The sequence below is a fragment of the Poromitra crassiceps genome (assembly GCF_964638095.1).
Source record: "Poromitra crassiceps genome assembly, chromosome: 8".
Classification (NCBI taxonomy): Eukaryota; Metazoa; Chordata; class Actinopteri; order Beryciformes; family Melamphaidae; genus Poromitra; species Poromitra crassiceps.
Window position 1 is genome coordinate 34,113,927 of NC_139629.1, and position 23,221 is coordinate 34,137,147.

The following is a 23,221-nucleotide window of genomic DNA, read 5'->3' on the forward strand; positions in this document are numbered from 1 at the left end:
AACAAATCACGCTACAGACAGACAGCTTTTTAGCTGCGACCAGCAGCTATGCTAGGTTGCTCTGTCACTGTCAGTCGGTCGGTTGGTCCACAAAAAATTCCCGATCCTTTTATTTGGCGGCCACAGTTTTCGCCATATAGGAGACTGAAATTTGGCATGAAGGTCAAGTGTGTGCGTAAAGGTGTGTATTTGTGTTACATTACATTACAGACGCAGGCACTTTTATCCAAAGCGACTTTACAATAGTACATTTTGTCAACAATTAACTGTGGATCACAGTCTTCCATCAGCTAAGACCTTTCAAATGGAACAACTATTTGTTAATAGTGAACGATGCATGCCGATTGGCTAAAAGGCGGCAATGGGGGGGATTTCCTACATGCAGGGTGGCAGAGGGAAGAGAGAGAGGGCGGGTCCTGCCCCTGCCATTCTGCCCCCCCAAACCCCCCACCCACACACACACTCACACACACACACACACACACACACACACACACACACACAGCTCCCTTTTAGCCAATTGCATGAACACAAAACACATTTACACACACACACACACACACGCACACACACACACTAATGAAGAATAATTGCGATACATAAATAAATGCAACTGCGTTCAGCTAACAGTATGTGGCGTTCATACAAGTGTGATGCTGCAGATGGGATGATTTGTGTGATTATAAAACGCCTCTTCATTGCAAAGGTAAAATGCAAAATGTCTGGCTGAACTCGAGAGATGAAAGAGTAGCTATCATATCAGGGCTGGTCTTGAAAGAATATTATTTATATAAAGAGGATGACTGATGATGAAGTGGTAATAACGGTGCACGTCCTGGCAGGGATGCTCCAAAGTTTCCCATCATTACTTTAAGCGGAGTCCTCTCCACCGGAGCTCTCAGTTTACACAGACAAACAAAAGCGTCATGTCAATAAACACTCTTCTCTTCTCTCTCCCCTTCTCCTGCTCATTAGCATTTCAAACAGTCCTCGTTTTGCATCACTTTCATGTTTGTATAATACATGCTATCACAGCACTCTGTGTGTACGTGTGTGTGCGTTGTGTGTGTGTGTGTGTGTGTGTGTGTGTGTGCGTTTGTGCGTTGTGTGTGTGTGTGTGTGTGTGTGTGTGTGTGTGTGTGTGTGTGTGTGTATGCGTGTGTGCGTTGTGTGTGTGTGTGTGTGTGTGTGTGTGTAAGGAGGACTAGTCCGAGGGGATCTGACCTCTAAAAAAAACTCCATCACTGTCCTCAAATGCTACATAACATAACATAACATGACATGACATGACATAACATGACATGCCATGACATAACATAACATAACATGACATGACATGACATAACATGACATGCCATGACATAACATAACATAACATGACATGACATGACATAACATGACATGACATGCCATGCCATGCCATGCCATGACATGCCATGACATGACATGACATGACATGACATAACATAACATAACATATATGTCCGATGATATGTGGTCTTCTGCTCTGATCTGAGGAGACAGTCACAAGCCAACGACTGGATTCACATTCTACGTCCGGAAAATCCACAGTCTCTTTTTAAGAGTCCAAACTTTGATTGAGTGCATGAACGTGGCCAGCATACTGTATGTATATATCACTGTGGCACAGACTACAGGGATCTGCCCCTCAGCCTCAAGTACCACTTGTGTTTGCACAAGTCAATAGCTAATAGACATTCCACTTCGTGTCATTAAAATCCTCCGAAAATAGTGTGCAAGGAAATAGGAAATAGTGGTGGCGGGCACGCGTTCCTTGGGTTTACGGCAGAGATGAGGTATCCCAACGAATCAACATGGTCCCTTGTTCCGTGTGAAAGAGTCCTCAGAGTGCAGTATTAGTTAAGGTGACGGCGGCAGGCTTGTAGGGATTAGGAGCAGACTGAGGCGCGGTAGGTGGCTACCGCGCCACCTAAAAACAACAACAGATGAATCTACACAATTCCACAACACTGAATGGTTTTGCTCATTTAAATTCTCAATGGTACCGTAGCTACGGGCATGTTTCTATCATCAGGAAGCCATATACCACTGATTTCATTGTAGTTTAGACAAGTTAAAGGAGAATTTCGGTATTTTTCAACCTGGACCCTATTTTCTTTCTTTTTTTCCATGTACTGTATAACTAAGTCATGTGAAAGGAAATCTTTGAAATTGATGCAGTGTTGACCAAGATGGCTTCAGTTGGCAGCCGTTTTCCTACTGCACTAAACGAACTGGTCTTTACCACTGACTGGATCAGATTATTCCAAAGGGATAGCTTCCATACTGCTCACCTGGCGTAATCCAAGTCTCCACAAGCCCTGAGATGCCAAGTTGACTTGAAAAGATGCCAGTTACAATCTGTTTTATCTGAAATCTGCCAGGTGAAGGAGGAAGAATAAAAAAAGGGGATGTCCAGCTGCACATTATGGCTATACAGTATTTCAACTACTGTTGTATTGTGTCATCTGATGGGCCACACAACGACTACCGTACTGTGAAATGACAGTGTTTTTGTGTTCACTTGCTCCTCCGTTCACTCTGAAACGCTTCTCCCAGGAATACCACATTACAGAATCGTTTTATTTCATTCCAACAAAAGGCAACTTGTGAGAAAGTGCAGATTGTCAACATTTCTAAATGCAGCGGTTCACCCGTTGGCCGTCAGATTTAATTACATGGGTTTTAGTGCTCGGTCTTTGACAGTTTACAGCTTATGTCATGTTTGTCCTCTTGGCCCCATCATTCTCCAGATTATATGGAATTATGCTTGCTGAGCCCACTGTGCCTGGTGGAGAGCAGTGGTGCTGATATGGCCAATGGGAGTGGTGGAGATTATGCCCGATTGTGGAATCTTTCGACATCAAAGCAGCGCCGCTTACTAAAATAAAGCTTTACGATGAGCGCACACAAGTCTTTGCATTGTGAGGAGTGCAGTGAAAAGGGAAGAGATTTACTGTAACATATTATCTTTTACTACTATGTCTTAAAGGAACACTCCGCCCATTTTCAACCAGCTTTGTATCATTAGAACATCAGTAGTGTATCAGAAAACTGTAAACGGTTTTGAAGTCTGTCATTTAATTTGACAGTTATTGAGTGTTAAAGTGTGGACCAGTGACATCACTGGTCCACACTAACTCAAATTAATAACTCATTAACTCAAATCAACTCTCAATAACTGTCAAACTATTCATCATTCATCTAGTTTGACAGTTATTGAGAGTTGATTTGAGTTAATGAGTTATTAATTTGAGTTAGTGTGGACCAGTGATGTCACTGGTCCACACTTTAACACTCAATAACTGTCAAATTAAATGACAGACTTCAAAACCGTTTACAGTTTTCTGATATACTACTGATGTTCTAATGATACAAAGCTGGTTGAAAATGGGCGGAGTGTTCCTTTAAACTGCTCATGTTGTGTTCCATTGCCTTCATAGACATTTGCTAGCGCTGTAACTCAGCCTAGCCTAGCCTGTCCTCACCTTTGTGGTCTTGACTTTGTTGCCGGAGATGCAGGACCATCCGGTGAGGTCGGGGAGAACTCGGCACTCCTCCCCCTCCAGACACGGCTCCATCTTACACCACCAGTTTTGACGCACAATGGACGCTGCAGAAAACACAACAGCCCGAGCAGAAGGTCACTTTCAGGCGGAAGGACTTCAAAAGGAGTTTGTTTGGAAAGGACATTTCAATCGCATGTCATCCTCTCCCCCGGCCCTCTTGACCGCCTCCTGTATCCACGAGCTCTCGCGAAATTCACTCCCTGATCTCTACTTTGACAAATAATATAATCGTGTCACAACATCTCCAGCTCAAATATAGATGGAAGGCTATTTCAGTATCATTACCTTCAACACAAGAGGGCAGCGCCCTCGTCGTCCCCGCCACCTGTCCTGGGAAGCAGGAACACTTGACCGTTTGAGAGCGCTCCTCAATCTTGTTCTTGTTGCAGCAGCGATGAGCAGCAACCACTTCGCAGGTCCCCGTCCTCTCCTGCGATGACCCTGACAGAGAGGAGAGGAGGAGAGGAGAAGATACCGACTTCAAGAGGGAGTTAAAGGCAGATCGGGGCAGCTTAAGTCTGATATCTGTCGATGAGAGTGTGAAAATGCAGCTATTGTCTGACTGACTTTACCAGGTGTTAAAAGTGAGATAATAAATACAATAGTCCTTCCTGTCCATTACGCTGCTTGAAGAGACCAAAAAGTAAGCCGAGCCAGAGCTTCTCATCGTCTCTGGAGCTACAGCACCACCAAGTGGATAAAAGGCAGCACCACTCAAGTGATGCTCAGGACAAGAGGATAATGATATGGCTGCACTGAAAAGCAGGCAGAGAACGCATCGTCAGCTGAAGAGGTCAAAACATGCCAGCAGCACAATGTTCAGTTACACACTGTGCATGAACAGAAATATGGGCAGAGTCTGTGCCGCTTGAGCGAAGGAGGAAATGCAAGTGTATATCGTTCTCCATTATTATTTATTAGCTACTCTACTGCTGATATTGATTCACGCTGATACACTCAAATTGAACTTCCAATTGAAGAAGAGCACCAGAGTGCAAGTAAATAGATGAAGAGGAAAAACTCTACCACTGTCACTTATACGCATTACCTTCATTTGCTCCAAGATCTGTTGGACTGAAAGGTTAATTCATAATTAAAGTCGTTTTTCCAGTCAGGCTACAACCAAAACAGGACTCAAAAAAATGAAACATGTAATTATTCACAACAAAGAAAAAGCATTTTGGCTGTAATGAGCCCTGGACAGATTACAGGTTTTATTATTCAAGTCATCCGTGAGAGATTGCTGCAGTGGCACTGTCAGAAAACAAAGTGCCCCATCTGTCTCTTATGTGCTGGTGCAGGAGGGGTGGAATATATACACATCTGTCTCTATGTGGCGCTGCAGGAGGGGTGGAATATAATACAGCACGTCATTTTCACATTATGCAACATTGATTGCATTCAATCAATTGCCTGTCAGAGTGCATGGCAAATCAAATCCCTCTTAAGACTTCCTGACGTGAATATTCCTGTCTGTACATTATCTATTTAACAAAAGGACTATGTTGAGTGTCACATAAATAAAGACTGCATTCTCCAGCCTGAAGTTAACGAGGGGGAAGTGTACATGATGATCCTGTTACTTAAACAACACACTTTACCAGACAGTCATAATATTAGAGCAGCAACACGTATATCGATTTTCTTATGGGACCAGAACCTTGTGGTGACCGGCAGCCATAATGAGTCCCTCGGGACGTGTGTGGCTGGTCTGGCTGGGTCTTAGGCCTACCTGTCTGTCCTCGGGAGCTTTGGTTGCCAGTGGACACTGGCTGGCTGCAGAAACCTACTATACAGAGAAGGAGGAGGATACCCCATAGTAATGGCTGAGCCAATCCACTCATCAGCTTCATCTTGCCTGCAGAAAAAAACAGGTGCATCTATTAATTATTACAGAATTAGGGCATTTCCCCCAGGTAACCAACCACACCATAAGATAATTTGTCGATCTCTGCTACTGAATTGTTATCTGCCCTTAAAGTCCTTGCAATTATTATTATTATTATTTCATGAAGATGATGAGGATTATTATTATTATTAAGTTTCTCTTCAACACTGCCTCACAATCAAGTATAAATCAACTATAATAGCCTAATCCAAATGTTGAGTCACAGAAAATGAACTTCTAGCCTATGTCAATTTACAGAATGACTAATGCAGCACATTGTCATGAAGTGAAACATTGCTGTGCTATTTAATATTTTACCTGAGGCTTGTAAACGTGTAGCTACTGTTCTCGGTGGTACTGGCATCATTCTTAATTAAAGCAACAGCTAATTAATTATCCATATGTGTGGCCATGTCACTTCATTCGGGGCAACACATCGACCTATCGAGATTGCGCCATGGCCCGAAGCTGATATTATAATAATATAGGCTACTTCCCGTTGAATGACACACCCCGGGGCTCTATAACAATTACACAGGGCTGTGGTTTTATTGCCCTCATGATGACTAGCAAATAAAAACATTTTACATGCATCTGACAAGAGGTAATTTAATATAACCACGGCAGATGAGAAAAGCCTATTAAATCAGTATTAGGGTTGAGTATTAGGTTGAGTATTAGGCTACATCAAATGAGTGAAAGACGATATAGGCAGGCAGCCCACATTTGGATCGACATCTGAAGGCAGCTAGCACTCATTCTGCACTTATTGGAAATAGTTTTGCAAACTTCTAAACAGCGTCGCCGTGGAAATCAAACCATAGTTTGACACAAGCCTACCTGAGATGACGTCGAAAGCACTGTCGAAGCGTCGATCAATGTGTCATCTTCATGCAGGCAGGCAGCAGCAGGTCATGTGCTGCGCTCCAGAGCTCTGTTGTCATGCAAGTTTATAGTTTGTTTAAAAAAAATCCTCTGTAAGCCGCCTCGAACGCCCTTCTGCTGAGAAATATAACGCCGAAAGTGATAAACTAGTCAACACTTCAACACGGATATGAGATGTGAAGCTTCCAGTGTTTGAGCCTGCGGTTTTTCCACACATCGCCTCCTTCTTCTTCTGCTGTGTAAACTTTTACGCGGAACGTGAAGGATCGTGTGTGAAAACAGTGAGACCCCTCTCTCTCTCTCTGACAAGTCAATACAGTCGGCTTTCCTTTCCAGTCATTAAAACCAAAAGTTAATCAACTCGAGAAACCATCTGTGCGAGCGAGCACTTTCATTATCACTTTTAAGAAGCTTAGGTGCGTGCGTATTGAGCACAGCAGCGCGTCTGTTATCTGTTATCCGCCCTGGCTGTCCACTGTGAACATGGGGGGGGACATACAACTTCTCAAGATGGCAAAATCCTCCGTTTTGTTCTGTAGGCTACACATTGATTTCCTCCGCTGTCAAATACATAAATAAAATAAATAAATAAAATGATTATTGATTGATTGATATTAAACCTTTTTATTTTACCACCAGGGGTCCTTGAGGAGGGGGTCCCAAGTAAACTTCACCATCATTTCATATGTTATCACAATGCAGAAAGACAATAAAACAATAAAAAATATTCTGATTTGAGTCTGGGATCTCAAATGAGGGTCCTCCAGACAGTCCTGGCCATAACATGGAGTAAATTAGTGGTCCTTGTTATGAAGAGTTGTAATCAGTGTGTGCTGCACAACCACATAGTGAGCAAAAATGACAACAATCTGGAGAAGATGTGATGCAAATTAGGCTTGGACACACCCCTGTCATCATAGTTTACATAAAACTTTATTACAGCGTAGTGCACATCATTATTCTTGTTTCACTGACAGGGGAAATAGCAACTGTGTAGTGGAACAACACAAGACAATGACAAAAAGAGTAAACAATGTTATTGATACAAAAACTGTTGTTCGATCCATTCCTCCTTAACGTTGCGACGGTTCCTATACTGCAAGTCTCACTGAATATGAGGAGTAAAGTGAGACGGAAGTGATCTTATGTACATGATCATGTCAAATATATTTATGTAACATCACAGCAAGTTTGTGACGCGAGATCCGGTGCTACGTGTGGTGAATCTGGCATCAGTGTGTGTGTGTGTGTGTGGGGGGGGCTGTGATGAAGCTTCAGGTGGTGAAATTGAGCTTGAAGAGAACGGTCTGGGGTGTGGTGACGTCCGCCACGGCTAGCTCCTGTCCATCTGACAAGCCCAGCTCTGCATCAGCAGGAAAACACACAACAAATGTAACCCCACACACATGTCCACAGGTACAGACCTTGGTCATTTTGGACCAGGAATAACTGAGTAGTAGTCACATCTAATTACCTTTCAAAGTTTTGCAGAGGTTTGGCCTAGTCCGTTCTTCAATTGATTTAACAGACTGAAATCAAATAAAATCACAAATAATAGCAGTTTTAGTTCGACATCAGGATGCAGACGAGTTACATCCGGCGTTCTCAAAAATGTATTACCTGCAAATACAGCGTCTTATTCTTCCCTTCCAGAGTGGTGGTGATAGCCGGGGATTTCATTTGTCTGGAATACATTTTTCACAATCTTAACAATTTTGTATCTGATATTTTCCCATGTTAGGAGCACAAAACAATGTGTATATTGTGGAAAGAGTCAGTATTTAGTACTCACAGAGAGGAGTTTTCTGTCAGGTATTCTAAAACCTCCTGTAACTTGGCGGAGGGAGGGAACTGTAGATCTTGAGGCACCTGGCTACAGGCTGAGCAATTGTCCTGCCAATCAAATAGAGGCGAGATGACAAGATGACGCAGAGCAAATTACCTAGACAGTATTATATACAAGAAATTCAGTATGAGACAGTTTTTCCATACAAAAGAGCATTGCTGATTAAATTTTACAGCACAACAAACCTTTCGCTCAGCTTCAAAGGTGTAGGTGTACAATCCATCCACATCATTAAAGACCATGTAATTATTTAAGGGCATATATGCACTGCAAAATAAGAGCAGATGTTAAGTCATGTTCATCTGAGTCATCAGCAGGTGATTAGGAGAAGAGGTTGTTTTGAGAATGTGTTTCTGCTACCGACCTTGAAGCGATTTTAAAAACTTCAGCGGCACAGGCAGCTATGGAGAAACCAAAGCAAAAATAAATCCAGTTACTTATGCATCATCACCCATCAACGTCCTTTATTTTAACGTCATAGCAGTTACTGCCTCAACTACATTCATACCAGCAATAACCGCATTCGTTGATGCCACAGCAGGGATGATCCGCTTCACAACTCCTGTGACACAAAAATGGGAATAACATTTGTTTTGTTCCAGCATACTGTCATCGGTAGTTGTAAACAAGACCACTGTCAATTAAATCTAATTTAAATCTACTGAACACAAATATTAATGCAACTGTAAAGTTTTGGTCCCATGTTTCATGAGTTCAAATATCCCATTAATCTTCCATGAAAATATATTTTTCCTCAAATCTTCTGTACATGCTTAGTTACTGAGCATTTCTAATTTGCCCAGAATTTCTCTGCAATGTTGTTGTTTTTTCCTGAAAATGTTTCTCCCATTTTCTTCCCAATTGTATACTTGGCCAATTCCCCCTGCTATCCCGGTCGTTGCTCCACCCCCTCTGCCTATCTGAGGAGAGCCGTAGACTAGCACATGCTTCCTCCGATATATGTGCCAGTCGCTTCTTTTGAGGAGTTTCACTGGTAGGACGTGGTGCGTGGGAGGATCACTATTCCCTCCAGTTCCCCTCCCCCCAGAGCAGACGCCCCGACCGACCAGAGGAGGCACTAGTGCAGCGACCAGGACACATACCCAACCGGCAGACACGGCCAATTGTGTCTGTAGCCAGAAGTACCGCTGCTGGGAAATTAACCCCGGTCTACGCTTTCTCATATGAAATCTAACAAAGTCAAATCTTGAAAATGTCTGCATTTTTACATTTCTATTTGTGTTCAGTGCATACAGTATATGTGAATATGGAAATTCCAGATGAAAAATTGAAATCGGTTCCACCAAAATAAAAGTGATGGATGCAACATTGTTAACGCTGAATAAAGGTGGATCTTTAGTTCACAGGTTGTTTCTCACCTTGTGTGAGTCTGTAAGTCACTCCCGTGATGTTAAACTGTGTGGCTCTCACCTTGTGTGAGTCTGTAAGTCACTCCCGTGATGTTAAACTGTGCAGCTCTTTCTTGGGCCCGCTCAAACACCCACTGGATGTGCTGTGGGTTGTCGCCGTCCAAGGCGTTATCTAGGTGAGAGGGTGGGAAGAGGTGAGTTGTTGTTACCACCCGCTACAAACTGGTGTGACAAACACACCGCACGCACACGTACTATTCTGATAATAATGCACAAGGCCAACACGTGTAGTTTCAGATGTGCTATATTTAAAAAACGTTATATTATTTAGTGAAGTTTCAGATGTGTTATATTTGAAAGAAGTTATATTATTTAGTGAAGTTTCAGATGTTATATTTGAAAAAAGTTATATTATTTAGTGAAGTTTCAGATGTTATATTTGAAAAAAGTTATATTATTTAGTGAAGTTTCAGATGTGTTATATTTGAAAGAATTTATATTATTTAGTGAAGTTTCAGATGTTATATTTGAAAAAAGTTATATTATTTAGTGAAGTTTCAGATGTGTTATATTTGAAAAAACAAGTTATATCATTTATAGTAGAGTTAGAGTAGCATACCTCCAAATGGCTTTTCTTTGGACCACTGCAGCATTCTGGCATATTCAATGCAATGTTCTGGTAACCGTGGCATTGACGCAATGGTGCACATGGGGAAATTAATCTGTGGATAAAAAATTAAGATCACCAAGGAGTCCTGTGCACTGAAAATGGCCAAAGACTAAGATTAAATGCAAGAACTATAAAATCAGTGCTTGAAGGCATTCTTAAGCAAATTAAAGTAGTTATCATCAAGACTACCTTTTTCTTTGGCAACATCTTTGTTGCTAAAGGTGTTTTTTCACTGCACTACTGAGAAATCACTTGGCAATGAAACTGTGTGTAAAGTACGGCGACGTCTTTTCCGTGCATTTTCTGTTGAGAAAAGTCTGCGTTTCTGTAGGTGGCGCTCTTTTGTGTGCTCAAACTGCTGTTGCAAATGTGAAGGTTTTCATGAACTGGAAATACTTTGAATCACAACTGTTTGACATCAATTGGTGTTAGAGAATAGCAAAATGCACATTTATTTGAAACTATTGTGGATTATTATTTTATATTATTATATTATTACTTTAAACTGGAAGAAAAGAGCTCAGTCACAGTGTGCAGTACCTGCGGTGGGTACAGTCACACAGTGTGCAGTACCTGCGGTGGGTACAGCTCCAGTGTGCAGTCGATGCACGCGGTCATGCCAGGCAGGATGACGCGAGCGTTGCCTTTGAAGCCCTCCGTCCCTCCGTCAATAAGGGGAATGATGGAGCTGGGATCCAGAACCCCATCTTCATAGCTCAGGAGGGAGATCTAGAGCAGGCGACATCAATCAGAATTCCCCACACGTCATTTAACCTGTGTGCTCATACACTTCTAATACACATTTGCATTCATGCACATACAGATAGAGGAAACAGATAGGCCACACTAAAACAAAGTTCATGAATCCGTACCAGCATTCCATTCATCCAGCGTCTGGCGATGATAGAGTCCAGTCCACAGACGATGATGTGGAACTCTACAAAGAGAGGCACAGTGTTTCAAATCATTACGATCGCTCCATTGTTTTATGGTTAACTGGGTTAATGCATAGTTCCTTGCAAAGAAAAATAAACGTACGTCTGTAGAAAGAATCATCAAAGTCTTGGATCTTGTTGAAGTGACTATGCACGCCGTTAAGGAATAAAAATGTTGATCGAGGTCATTTGCAAAATGTAATGCTGTACATGCAATCATGTTCTAAAGCAGTGCTTCTCAAACTTTGTGGGCTTCAGTCCCCCCTTACCCTGACTTCTGAATCCATGTACCCCCCTTTACCCGACTACAAGATTTTGCTCAGAAAACTGCAAGAGAAAACACATGCAACATACAGTAACCCACCTTTTGAAGAATATAACATTACAACATAAGAAATGGAGATAAAGAGTTGCAGTAGACCTAGGGCATTTTGTGTCGAAAAGGCAGAATAAACACAGGTGGAAGCAAAACACTAATGAGGGTTTCCAAATTCCAATCATGGAAGTTGGAAACTCTCATTATGGCCCCCGTGAGAAGGGTCTACTACTGCCTCCTGCGTAATTTATTTTAACATTTCATTTATTCTATTTTCCCCTGTCTCTCAGGTACCCCCCCCCCCCCCCCCCTCCCTGTAGTACCTCCATGTACCTCCGTTTGGGAACCACTTGTTCTAAAGCAACCCCATGTGAAAAGTGCAGCTACAAAGGATACGGGACAACTTTACATCCAGGGATGCGATTGTTGACAAAGTCAGCAGCCACTTCTGCCTTTGGCCGTCCAACGTCTTTGGGCCTTATTTGGATGCACAAAAAAGCTCTCATCAGCACATATGTTGTTTGTATATTGATTTTACCACGACAATATTGATATGGATTTACAGTCATCAAGAGGCAAATTCAGGTTGGAAAAACCATGAATCTTCACGTTAGCATTTGCACACAAAACATTTGCACACAATATTTTTCATGACACTAAACCGGCATGAAATCTATGATGAGGACAAAATAAAGGAGGAACATACCTGAAAAGGAACTGCCTATTGAGGTTGGACACATCAATAGTGTCCATGTCAACCACATGAATGAGGCGAAACCCAGACAGGGCCTAAAACAATGCACGACCACATAAGGACTTTAATTGTCTACAAACAAAAACAGTAGACAGTTTGTGTTTGTATTGACATTTCCAGAATAAGTATGCCAATGTAATATTTCAGATGTAAACAATTTCCTACCAGATTTTTGAGCAGTTCACATCCAAGTCCTCCGGCCCCAATGACCAGAATCTTACATGTCTCCAACAGGAACTGTAGGGACTGAAGTGAAAGGAACAGCAATGTGATGTTTGAAGAGCTGCATTTAAACAAGTGTGAATTCACAATAGCTGCAAGCCTGCGACCACACGACCACGTACACAAAAATGTCCCCACACCTTCACACACACACTGGCATCCACAGCGCACAATCGCCTGCTCTATTGGCATGCGCAGTGCACAATTGCGCAACTTCACATCACTGATGACATCACTGTCACTGATGATGTCACAATGCCTATGACATCACTGATGATGTCACAATGCCTATGACATCATCAGTGCCTATGACATAATCAGTGATGGCATAAGATGATTTTGGTCAATAAAGATGTCACTGATGATGTCATAGACATTGTGACATCATCAGTGCTGTGAAATCATCAGTGGGACAAACATGTAAACAGACAGACAGAACCCACTTATTTCCCTTTCTAAAAATGCTCATCTGTGGGTCACCTCAGTGCTCGGCTCAAAGTCGGGATGGGTGAACGGACCAGGTCTCTCCAAAAACTTCTTGACATGGTTCCACCGGCCATCCCAGTCACCAGCACCGTCCCTGTGTGCACCATCGACGGCCATTCTGCACACACACAACACAACAAAGATGCTCTGCTGCCCATGATCAATCAACTATGCATTGCTCAAGATATAATTAATCTCAAATTAGCCCTTCCTTGGTACAATTAACTAACTTAGCAGACTTAATATCATTTGTGAATAGATCAATACAGCTGCAATATGCTGCTATTACAAACTTTAACTTGCTAGGCTAGGCTATCATTCTGCACCCCATCACATGTAATAACCATGCAAATACTGAACACTGACTGACGACTAGCAACCAAGCAAACTACCAGTTTCTTGTTAAACTGCAGCGCAGAGTTGATCATTCTCTACCTGTTTTATGCGTAAGTAATTCATGTTTGACACTGTGACTGGACTACTTTTAAAACAAACTAGCAAACTAGGTAATAGTTGTCAGTCAGACAGACAGACAATTATTGTGCAAACTACTAATATTCATATTTTCTGGCCCAGCAGTCGCTGCTCAGTCTGCAACGCAAATCTGCTGCGAGACAATTAGGATTCGTCGAATCGTCACTAACCTCTCAGTCGGGTCCTCTATTCGCCGTCTTTTCTTCTCCCTGGAACAACAGAGTGACAGACGGTTCAGGCATGTCGGCTTTATGACCAACTGTGAGAGTTTTCCTGCGATAACTTGATATTTTTCACCCATTGATACTTACGGCTCCTCAGCATCCGCCATACTTTCACGGTCCCATGTCCTCGATGCTGTATGCTGTGTTCAAGTGCGTCAGTGCTGCGCTGCGCACACACAGCACCCCGCAACCGCATCACAGCTCTGCGGCGCAGCTGCGCATTTCTGGACAGATACGACGCAAGTCTGATCTCCCCGGACTTCAGAGAGGAGCGTTCGAGTCTCGCGAGAAGCGCGGCGAGAGCACGGGTCCCTTCATCCGTGCTTGTTGGTGATCAGCTGATCTGTCAAAATAATACGCAGTGTGTACACACTTTAGCTTTAGCGATGGAGGCAAAGATGGAGCTTGCACCATTCAGACCATTGGATGACTTCTTCCCTGGATCGGACCGCTTTGCCAAACCGGACTTCGGAGATTTAACCAAATGGAACAACAGAGTGATTCAGAATTTGCTGTACTACCAGACAAATTATTTCGCCGTGGCCCTTCTAGTATTCATCATTGTAGGGTAAGTGCTGCGAGCATGCTTATCGTTAGCTAGCTAACGCTGGCTAGCAAACCTGCTCCCCTGGTTAATTGGCCTGCATTCAGACCCACCACACCCATCAGCATGACCACACACAGGCTATTTGTGGTGCCTGACATTATTGTGCCCAGCATGTGCTGTAGCTGTACAGACCGTCTGCCTTCTGCACATGTCCTTCTCAAAGGGTTTGTTTTGCCATTTTCTGAAGAGATGCTATAACCATTAGCCCGTTCTTCATCTTCAATATTAAGTAAAGTAACAGCAACAATAAGAAGTAAACTTCACTATCAAAGTGCCATAGACAAGCCTGTACTGTCAGGGTATTCACACGTTAGCAATGGAGATGGCTAATCTCAGAGTAAATGGGATTACCCATCTTTAATAAACATTTCCATCTTAAATTAATATCCATTGTTTTTTGAGAATGCTTGACAATAATACCTACAGATGTTAGCTACAATTTATATGAGACCTTGATCCAAGGAAACATTGTATGCTCATTTGTATGGAGATAGTTTAGTTTGACTGGCCTCTTTAAATAGAGGATGATGTAGTGGAAATTATGTGTAGGCCTTACTGCAGGAACATAGTGGTCCATACTGTACCGAATTGGCCAGGATATCAGTCGTTACTATCACTACCAGCAGGTTGTGCTATTTTTTCAAAAATGTTTACACCCAATTAATTTTTTTATTTTCTATCTATTTGTATGTTCCCATAATCAGGTTTCTGAACCCGTTTGGCATGTTTCTGGGAGGAACGGTGGTGTCTCTGATCTTCATGGGTTCGGTGTGGGCCGGAGAGAACAAGACCATGATCAAGAACTTCAAAAGGAAGAACCCCACTCTGTTTGTCATCGGGGTCATGGGCACCAGCTACTTCGTGCTGTCGCTGTGTGATGGAGTGATGGTCTTCATCTTCGGACTCACCTTCCCTTTGTTGTGTGAGTCTCGATGTATTCCACCAGGTTTACTTTTGAAGCTGGAATCTGTAGTTCATTTACAAATACCGTTCACCATGTTGGATTATCCCAATGAAGTAGGGAAGTATAGGAAAATACAGTGATCCTTTTTTCCCTGCATAAACTTAAGCTATGTTCCCCTAGCATTTTGTTGAGCTGCTTGACCTGTTATGTAAGTGAATAAATAACGAGATATAGGGTTAAAGGGATAGTTTGGATTATTTGACCTGGGTTGTATGACGTACTTTTGAAGCGTAAATGCTTTTTGTTGTTTTTTTACGTGATTTTCAGAAAACAATTCAAAAGTCATAAAAGTGGTCCACGTTTGTCAAGATTATCCTGCTGAACACAAATTATCGCTCCCATAAACCTTTGTTAACCACAGACCTTATTTCATGCAGTTAAGCGAAATCCCCGTTCTAAAACCCCATAGCCTTTTCCCCTGACGAGCCAACATGGCGGCGATTTCTGGTTAAGCCAACAAAATACGTCATCCCTGTGGTCCTCTATAACAAACGACATCCATGCTTGTTGGCTAATCTCATATGATGAAAACTGTTAGTGAAACTGAAGTGTTAAGGCGGATGTTGAGTCACAGAGTGATACATAATTGAGGTGGTTCTACGGGCAAGCACATTTTTTCCAACCGCTCTCTCCTCCTGACTCACTTTATGGCTGGAACACCATGTGCTACTGACTTGCCAAAGTTGCCAAATACATTTATGACAAGGAATTTCAAAGGTTTCCCTTTAAGAAAAAGGAGCCGCTACAGGGCAAGCTACAGGCATGTACAATTTTAAACAACTCTGTGTATACATTTAGAGGCAGGCCGTGCATCGTGCTCAGCAAAGTGGTTGAATTGGTGGCTTTGATTCCTCGAGCAAAATGCAGCAGCTGTAACATTGTGTTCTGAAAGGCACGTCAGTTCCCTGAAGGCCTGCCCACTGCTGCCTGCCTGTGTTGACGGGTTGCTATGGATTGCTGATTTGGACAGAACTCCATTTACTGGCTGATGTCATGCATCTAGCATCTGTCTGACGGGGGAATCATAAATATGCCTCCCGCTTTCAAATCTGAGACGCAATGGGAGCATTTTATTGTCACATTTTCTAAGATACTGTATTTTGCATAGATAATAATTACTCAAGTAGCAGACACTCAAAACGTGTTGTTTTCACTTACTGTACATAGTCTTCTTTAAATCTAACCATAAACAACCCTTGTGTTATTGTTCCTGTAGTGATCCTGGTTCACGCGTCTCTGAGACTGCGCAACATGAAGAACAGACTGGAGAACAAGATGGAGGGTGTGGGGCTGAAGAGGTCCCCCATGGGCATCATACTGGACCTCCTGGACCAGCAGGAGGAGAAAATGAACAAGATTCAGGATTTCATTGAGAGCAAACTCAATAAGGAGTAAGGTGTGCCAGCCGCCAGGTGATGTCAGCCTCATGGATTGATATTTCTGTAGCACCATCCCAAGTGTCCAAGTTCTTATCACTCCTATAAAGATATTGATGTTTTCATTCCCGTACTTCCCAATTGTGCTTTTTATTTTACTTTGTTCTCTTGTACATTTGTGTTCATTCACCCTATCTAAAGTGTATAGAGTGGTTTACAACAATATTATAATACGATTTTGCACAATCGCTGTGTGGATTCGATGTTGCGAGGCACTGGGCACAGCTTAAGGTTTGAGCCTTCCTGTGTACTCTGTCCAAAAAATGTTGCTGAACCAAAGCCAGTACACATTTCCATTGTTGACGTGTATTTCTCTCAATTGCTGACATGAAATGGCGACTTCCAGAAACTGTTTATTGCAGCAGAATAAAGCTGCTGTCAGAATGCAACATTTTATTGCACCATGGCACAATTATAAGTGTACCACAGCTTGAAAAGATTACAAATGTGTGTGTTTGTACAAAAAAATAAACATTGGATTTGTTCAGCTTGCTACCTCAAAACAAACACATTATTTCCTTGTCACCATGTAGAGCCAGATTCTCAATTAAACCCTTAATTGCTTATGACACAGCAATAATCTGTAACAGTAATAATAACGGTGATAATCTTGTTCCTTCTGATCTGAGACCAGTCGATATGTGGCCTGAGTGATAGTCCTATAGATTCTGGGTACTCCTGTCCTTCTTATGGGTCATGCAGATGGTTCCTGACCATGCAGGTTGACCTGAGTAAATAGAGAGCCAAAGTGTAACGTCACTTCCTGCTTCAGCACTGTACCAGAGATTTTCATCCGCCATTTATTTTCCCATAGACATTTCGTAAAATGCTTATAAAAATAGTTGTTTTACTTGTTCAAACCAAACGGTACAGATATATTTAGAAACGGGAGAGATCGCATAACATTTCACTCGGACCAAAACGTTAAAAAAATGGGGGTTTAAAGAAAATATTTTAATTATGTTTTTTTGTTTTGGACCCAGTGAAATGTTCTATGGTCTCTCCCGATTCTAAATATATCTGAACCGTTTGGTTTGACCAAGTACAACTATTTTATAAGCATTTTCTGTCTATGGGAAAATAAATTGCAGAGGAAAATCTCTGGTACAGTGCTGAAGCAGGAAGTAGGCAGTCACTTTGCCTCTCTATACCCTCTGATCACAGCTATGCAATATTGAAAAATGAATGGCAATCGCAGCTTTATTGTTTGAATATTATGTCATGGTGTGTACACATCTCCTTTTTTTTCTTTTCATAATAAAGCATGCAGAAACTATCAATGGCTGCAATTTTCACATCACATGATTTAGCACTAAGACAGTTTATTCATCAACAGAATTTGATGAATACATTTTATTTATATTTTTAACCCCTTCAACGAGTAAACACGGAACTATAATTTCCCTGTGATATTTCATTAATTTCTATTGGCATCGAATCCTCCATTCCGTTCAAAAAAAAAAGAGCAAAGGGTAATCTGTAATGTTATCAGTGTACATTTTATGCTATTCCTGATAGTAAGTGCAGTTGTTTCCTCTTGCTTCTCCATGCACTTTAACTGCAATTTGTGCATGCTAATTTCACAAATAGCGGTTGGGATAAAATATACTGTATAATATAAAATCTATATGGATGCCATATTATGTGTTTTTATGTGCTTTGTCTTTTTCATTTTTGAGTAGTGATGATGAAACCACAGAACTGGAAGCGAAAACACCGCTGTCCACTATGATAATAAAGCTAACCTGGTTTATGAAGCAAAGTCTTCCAATCAAGTAAGTGTGAACACAGATGTAGCCTACTGTATTCTTTTATACCAAAATGTATGAGCTGGCCTGACTTGTTTAGCTTATTATTCGATGAATCAGGTAAACATCCATCCAGAATTGCTCCCTTACATTATCATTCATTGACTTTCTAATTTATACATCTTTCATGATTCTAAATTATGTGATGCCAATGCTTAAACAAAGCTTAGTTTCTATACGGAACATATGAAAATGTCTCATTTTGCCAAAAAATGAGAGTAAGTTTCTCATTCCATGTCTGCACAGCTCCACTGAGAATCAATTGGGGAAAAAATGGCCAAGTGACTCAGACTTACAAAGAAGCATTTTCTAGTTTGAAACCGACAGCACAACTGTAGAGTGCTAATCCATTTGAATAAACAAATATTCCCGGGCAAAGGGTGGAAGACTTTTATAGCAAAATGCAAACAACAAATATGGAACAGTCCTACCCTAAAATGAGACATCCACCAATTAAAGGGTGATCTTACTTTAGGAAACAATTGATAGCACAAAATTGAAACAAATTTGGTAACACTTTGCAATAAGGGTACATTCATTAACTAAGCATTAACTGAACTACTTACCGGTTACTTAATGCTCATTAGTTAATGCTTATTAAGCATGAACTAACCCTTAATTAGCAGCCTTAGTTGACCGTAAGCTTGCTCTAACCACCTTACCCTCATTAACTTCATGTCTCAACCCAACAACAATACCTTAGTTAACATGAACACCACTAGTAAATGATTACTAGACACAAGAGTTAACTGTTAATTAAGGGTTAGTTCATGCTTATTAAGTAGTAACTAAGTATTAACTAACCATTTATTAATGTACTTATTGTAAAGTGTCACCACACATGTTGAAACTAGGATACTAGGTAATTTACATCTTTTTGTGGAAAAACATTTCTAGCAAACAGATATATTAAATTATAATAATGAACTACAGGTGGGCTAATTATTTTGAATTTAAAAATGTATAGTGTTTTAGCAGTGAACACTCGTTAGCCTCTATTATTGTTACTTACCAAAGAAAAGAGCAGTTAGTAAGATAATATTACAATAAGAGAGACTGGAGACTGGTTTCACTTGACTCCAGTTCTTTAGGGAGCGGCACCTACAAGCAGCAACAAAGGCATAGAATAAATCATGTGGCTTAGATTCAAGTATACATCATATAAAATAATTTGAGAACATCATAGGCCGTAAGGCAATTCAAATTAGTTGTTAAGTTTTCAAAGCTGTTAACATCATATCATGACATGATTCTCGGACAGATACCCCCAAATTCACCTCCCTTTATATCAACCCTACTTTTCCATAGAAAAAAACAGTACTTGCCATAAAGCCACGGTTGACCACCGTCACGACAGGCTATTAGTTTTCTTTAACATTGTATAGTTTTCAATACTAAGGGATTTTTGTCTGATCCTGACTTTTGTTCTTCGGCTGTGTAATTCCATAGCCGTTTTCAAATGTTTTTGAGAGACATGGCATAACATTTTTTAATAAAACGGTATTGAAAACTATGCAATATTAAAGACAACTATATGGTGTGTTTTTTTGTTTTTGCGATTGCTAGATGTATGGAAAAGTAGGGTCGATATAAAGGGAGGTGTCAGTGAATTTTTAAGGGTATCCGTCTGAGACTACGATTGAACATCCAGATCTCAGAATCACTCGTAGTCTCATGTTGAGGCTAGGTCAAGGTTTAGGCCAGGTAACATTTGGACTGTTTTGAGATTCTGAAATACTTACAGATTTGAGATAGGCCACGCTGGCCTGTTTGATCTCGTTCAGGAGATGATCGCGGGGTGTGAGATCAACCTTTGCTGCCTCTCGTCTGCGAGGGACAGGCTTCAGAGTCTTAATCACATCCTTCAGGTTGGCTCTCTCATCTCCCATCACTTCACTGCCCGTGTCCTGGACTTTGGGAGTCTTCCTCAGCTGGAAACTGGCCCGCTCTGGTCTACTGTCTCCCCTCGGGTCGATGTCCAGGAAAGGGTCGCGCTTCTTGGGAGTCCTCTTCAGATGGACGTCCTTCACTGAGTTTGCTGGTTCGGCGCTCAGCGGCTTTGGAATGCTGTTGTTCAAAGCGCGTTTGAGCTGCTTCTGAGGCTGCGGAGTTTCTGTGACGGTCGGCTGGTATTGTTGAGGTAGAGAGCTCAGGTCTGCGGAGGGCGGCACGAGACCGTGCTTCTGCAAGAGTTCTACAGGCGGTATGTACCCCAGCATCTCCAGCAAACCGGGAGGCAGGTTTAGACTGTTCTCGTACATCTGCATCACCTCCTTCTGCTCCTTCATTTGCTTGTGCACCTGCTCCTCTTTCCTCAGCTGTCTCTGGCGGTCGAGGTTCCTGGTCAGAAGGTTGGTCACCACCATCCTGGGGCCCGGCTGCTCAAAGTGGTAGCCCATCTTCAAGAGGGTGTTGTTGGCCTTGAGCAGGCGTGAGATCTCCATCTCCGAATGGTGACCCAGCATGTGCCTCTGGTTATGGAAGCGCAGCTCCGTGAGTGTCTCGTTGAACTGGAGGCAGCGTATGATGGCGACAATGCCCTTCCCCGTTACAAAGTTGGACTCGATGTTCAGAGTAGTGATGCTGCGGTTCTCTCGTAGCATGTTGGCCACGTTGTAAGCGATGTTTTCATCGACGCCCGTGTTGGCTATGCTGAAGGTCTTCACGTGCTTGTTCTTCTTCAAGGCATTGACGTAGTCCAAGAGCATCTCTTTGGGAATGTTTTCTATGTTGTTGAGGTTCACCTCTGTGATGGAGGGGTTGTTTTTGCGGAGCTTGTCAAGCGTCGAATCCAGGTTTGTCTCGTTTCCCGACGGTCTCGATGTCATTTTAAGGCCGCCGAGTGCCAGCTTTGGAATATTCAATTTGTTTATTTTCCTCACTTCTTTTTCTGGGAGCTTTTCAATGGTTTCATCTAGCTTAGGCTCCTTCGGAGCAGGGTCTGATCCGCTGAGAAAGGAAGAGTCTGTAGTCTTAACTTCCTCTGTCTCTCGAATGTGTGAGGTGTTGTGTTCTGGGGCAAAGTGCTCAATCTCTTTCATTTCCTTGACATCTGAAGTGGGTTGGCTGGTGTTGGTAGTGTTACTCGGTACTTCTTCTGTGTTGTTATTTGAAGGACAGAGATGTTCTTCTAGATGTTCATGTGTATCTATGTTCACAGGGAGTTTTACCTCTTTCTTATCTTCCATTTCTACTCCCTTCCCTTTCTCATCTTCTTCCTCTTCCTCCTCCTCCTCCTCCTCCTCCTCCTCCTCAACCTCTTCGATTACTTCCTCAATTATCTCCTCTATAATTTCTTCTCCTTCAACACCATCCACAGCGTCCTCCTCAATGACTTCTTCTATCACTTCATACACATATTCAACATCTTCAGCATTTTCTTCTTTCTCTTTCTTTTCAGCTTCATCTCGCAAAGTTTTCTGATGAAGAAAAATCAGAATAACATAGAGGTTAACGCTGCTGTTACAAACATTTTAAAATGGAAGGCTGTTGATTGAAGACAACACAATTTTTTGGTGTTCATAATTACTTTTTGTTTTTCAATATTCTAGATTGATCTGGACATAGAGGTTTGAGTGTCTTCTTACCTCACTGGGCAGCAGAGTAGCAGGCACCCTCTCCTCCTCAAGCATACGTTTGGACTCTTTCTCCCAGTAGAGGTAGTCGACCAGGGACCGGTGGTCGAACGTCCCCGTAGGAGGCTTCTCTGTCTGGTCCTTTTGTCTCTGTCCCACCGGTACTCTCTCATCTGGGGCAATAATAACATCCATCTCACTCTGGAGCTCCATGAGCTCTTCAGGCGAGAGCATAGCAAGCAGTTCATCTTCATCAATGTCTTCCTCGGTGATATCCTCGGTGTCTCTACCGTTTGACATATTTGCGCTGCTGTGTAGTGTCTTGCCTTTGTTGATATATCAAAAGGAAACAATATGTCTCTGGCTGTGCCGTGGACACGCTTCTGACTTTGACTCCGGGCTAGCAAGCGGCTTGCTTCTCCTGCCTCATGTCTAAAATTAACCCCTCAGAATTGCATGGAAGATATTTCAGGCACAAGCAGGGGTAAGACATGCTAGCTAGCATTCTTTTTCCAGCCACTTCTGTCAGCTGGCCCAGCCATCATGATCTCTCTGGATGACAGTTGCTTTAGGGGCAAAGGAAAAGTGTGCGATTGACAGGAGCAGGTGAACTGCTTTCACCAGCCTGGCTGGGAGGGAGGGAGGGAGGGTGTGAAGCCTCCACAATTCACACAGAGCTCCACCCAATCTCCCAGAGTTCCCCTGGAAGACTCTTCTCTGAAATGCTGCACAACATCAAACAATTGAGATCAAGCCAAAAAGGAATGATCTGCCTTATGGGGAACAGATTGTTTTTGTAGAACCCTTTGTTGAACTTTTGTTATAGTTGTATACTGTAAAATAAAACTTTAGTCATTTATATATGAACTAAATTTGAACGTGTTAATTACCAACGACACATGAGCCATAAATGAATTACACAACATGCGTGTGCTGTATGTGTGTCACACAAGTATTTATTCACGTCCTTGTTCCGAATGGAAAATATCTTATGACAACACCTAACAACATGTAACTACACAGTGACTGTACAAATATGTAAGAAAACAAATGACGACATGAGTATGGTTTCAGGGCAGTGGTGGTCTTACGTGAATATAAAAAGGCTGAAGTTCTTATCAAAAATTGATATTCTCAACATGCACTTTAAAACACATTACGGCACTAACAA

General features: G+C 42.1%; 4 protein-coding genes across 4 annotated transcripts; 1 reads left to right on the forward strand and 3 right to left on the reverse strand.

Moving 5' to 3' along the window:
• Positions 1-1,766: 1,766 nt before the first annotated feature.
• Positions 1,767-5,443, reverse strand: LOC310781463 (chemokine-like protein TAFA-4; the record flags this gene model as incomplete). Its single annotated transcript, XM_083642102.1, has 4 exons — positions 1,767-1,951; positions 3,510-3,634; positions 3,876-4,031; positions 5,323-5,443. The coding sequence occupies 4 exons, from the start codon at positions 5,441-5,443 to the stop codon at positions 1,940-1,942; spliced, it is 414 nt and encodes a 137-aa protein (XP_083498228.1). The 3' UTR covers positions 1,767-1,939.
• A 1,867-nt stretch (positions 5,444-7,310) lies between these two features.
• On the reverse strand, positions 7,311-13,775 carry LOC310781464 (NEDD8-activating enzyme E1 catalytic subunit-like). The gene is given in 19 exon segments (XM_083642103.1): positions 7,311-7,726; positions 7,838-7,892; positions 7,984-8,047; positions 8,156-8,256; positions 8,395-8,476; positions 8,574-8,610; positions 8,718-8,771; positions 9,589-9,638; positions 9,640-9,751; positions 10,199-10,301; positions 10,823-10,978; positions 11,122-11,186; positions 11,288-11,331; positions 11,897-11,977; positions 12,207-12,289; positions 12,420-12,500; positions 12,957-13,080; positions 13,607-13,645; positions 13,748-13,775. Coding segments are annotated over 19 exon segments (1,440 nt in total). The 5' UTR covers positions 13,768-13,775; the 3' UTR covers positions 7,311-7,637.
• Positions 13,776-14,034: 259 nt separating this feature from the next.
• On the forward strand, positions 14,035-17,943 carry LOC310781461 (PRA1 family protein 3-like). Its single transcript, XM_083642100.1, has 3 exons — positions 14,035-14,228; positions 14,972-15,189; positions 16,448-17,943. The coding sequence occupies exons 1-3, from the start codon at positions 14,047-14,049 to the stop codon at positions 16,624-16,626; spliced, it is 579 nt and encodes a 192-aa protein (XP_083498226.1). The 5' UTR covers positions 14,035-14,046; the 3' UTR covers positions 16,627-17,943.
• A 1,484-nt stretch (positions 17,944-19,427) lies between these two features.
• LOC310781454 (leiomodin-3-like) lies at positions 19,428-22,350 on the reverse strand (the record flags this gene model as incomplete). Its single annotated transcript, XM_083642093.1, has 3 exons — positions 19,428-19,576; positions 20,218-21,894; positions 22,063-22,350. The coding sequence occupies 3 exons, from the start codon at positions 22,348-22,350 to the stop codon at positions 19,517-19,519; spliced, it is 2,025 nt and encodes a 674-aa protein (XP_083498219.1). The 3' UTR covers positions 19,428-19,516.
• Positions 22,351-23,221: the final 871 nt, after the last annotated feature.

Coding starts and splice junctions, on each gene's coding strand:
- LOC310781461 (XM_083642100.1), top strand. CDS start 14,047: ATGGAGGCAAAGATGGAGCTTGCACCATTCAGACCATTGGATGACTTC. Junction 14,229..14,971: donor CTAGTATTCATCATTGTAGG/GTAAGTGCTGCG, acceptor TCCCATAATCAG/GTTTCTGAACCCGTTTGGCA. Junction 15,190..16,447: donor ACTCACCTTCCCTTTGTTGT/GTGAGTCTCGAT, acceptor TTGTTCCTGTAG/TGATCCTGGTTCACGCGTCT.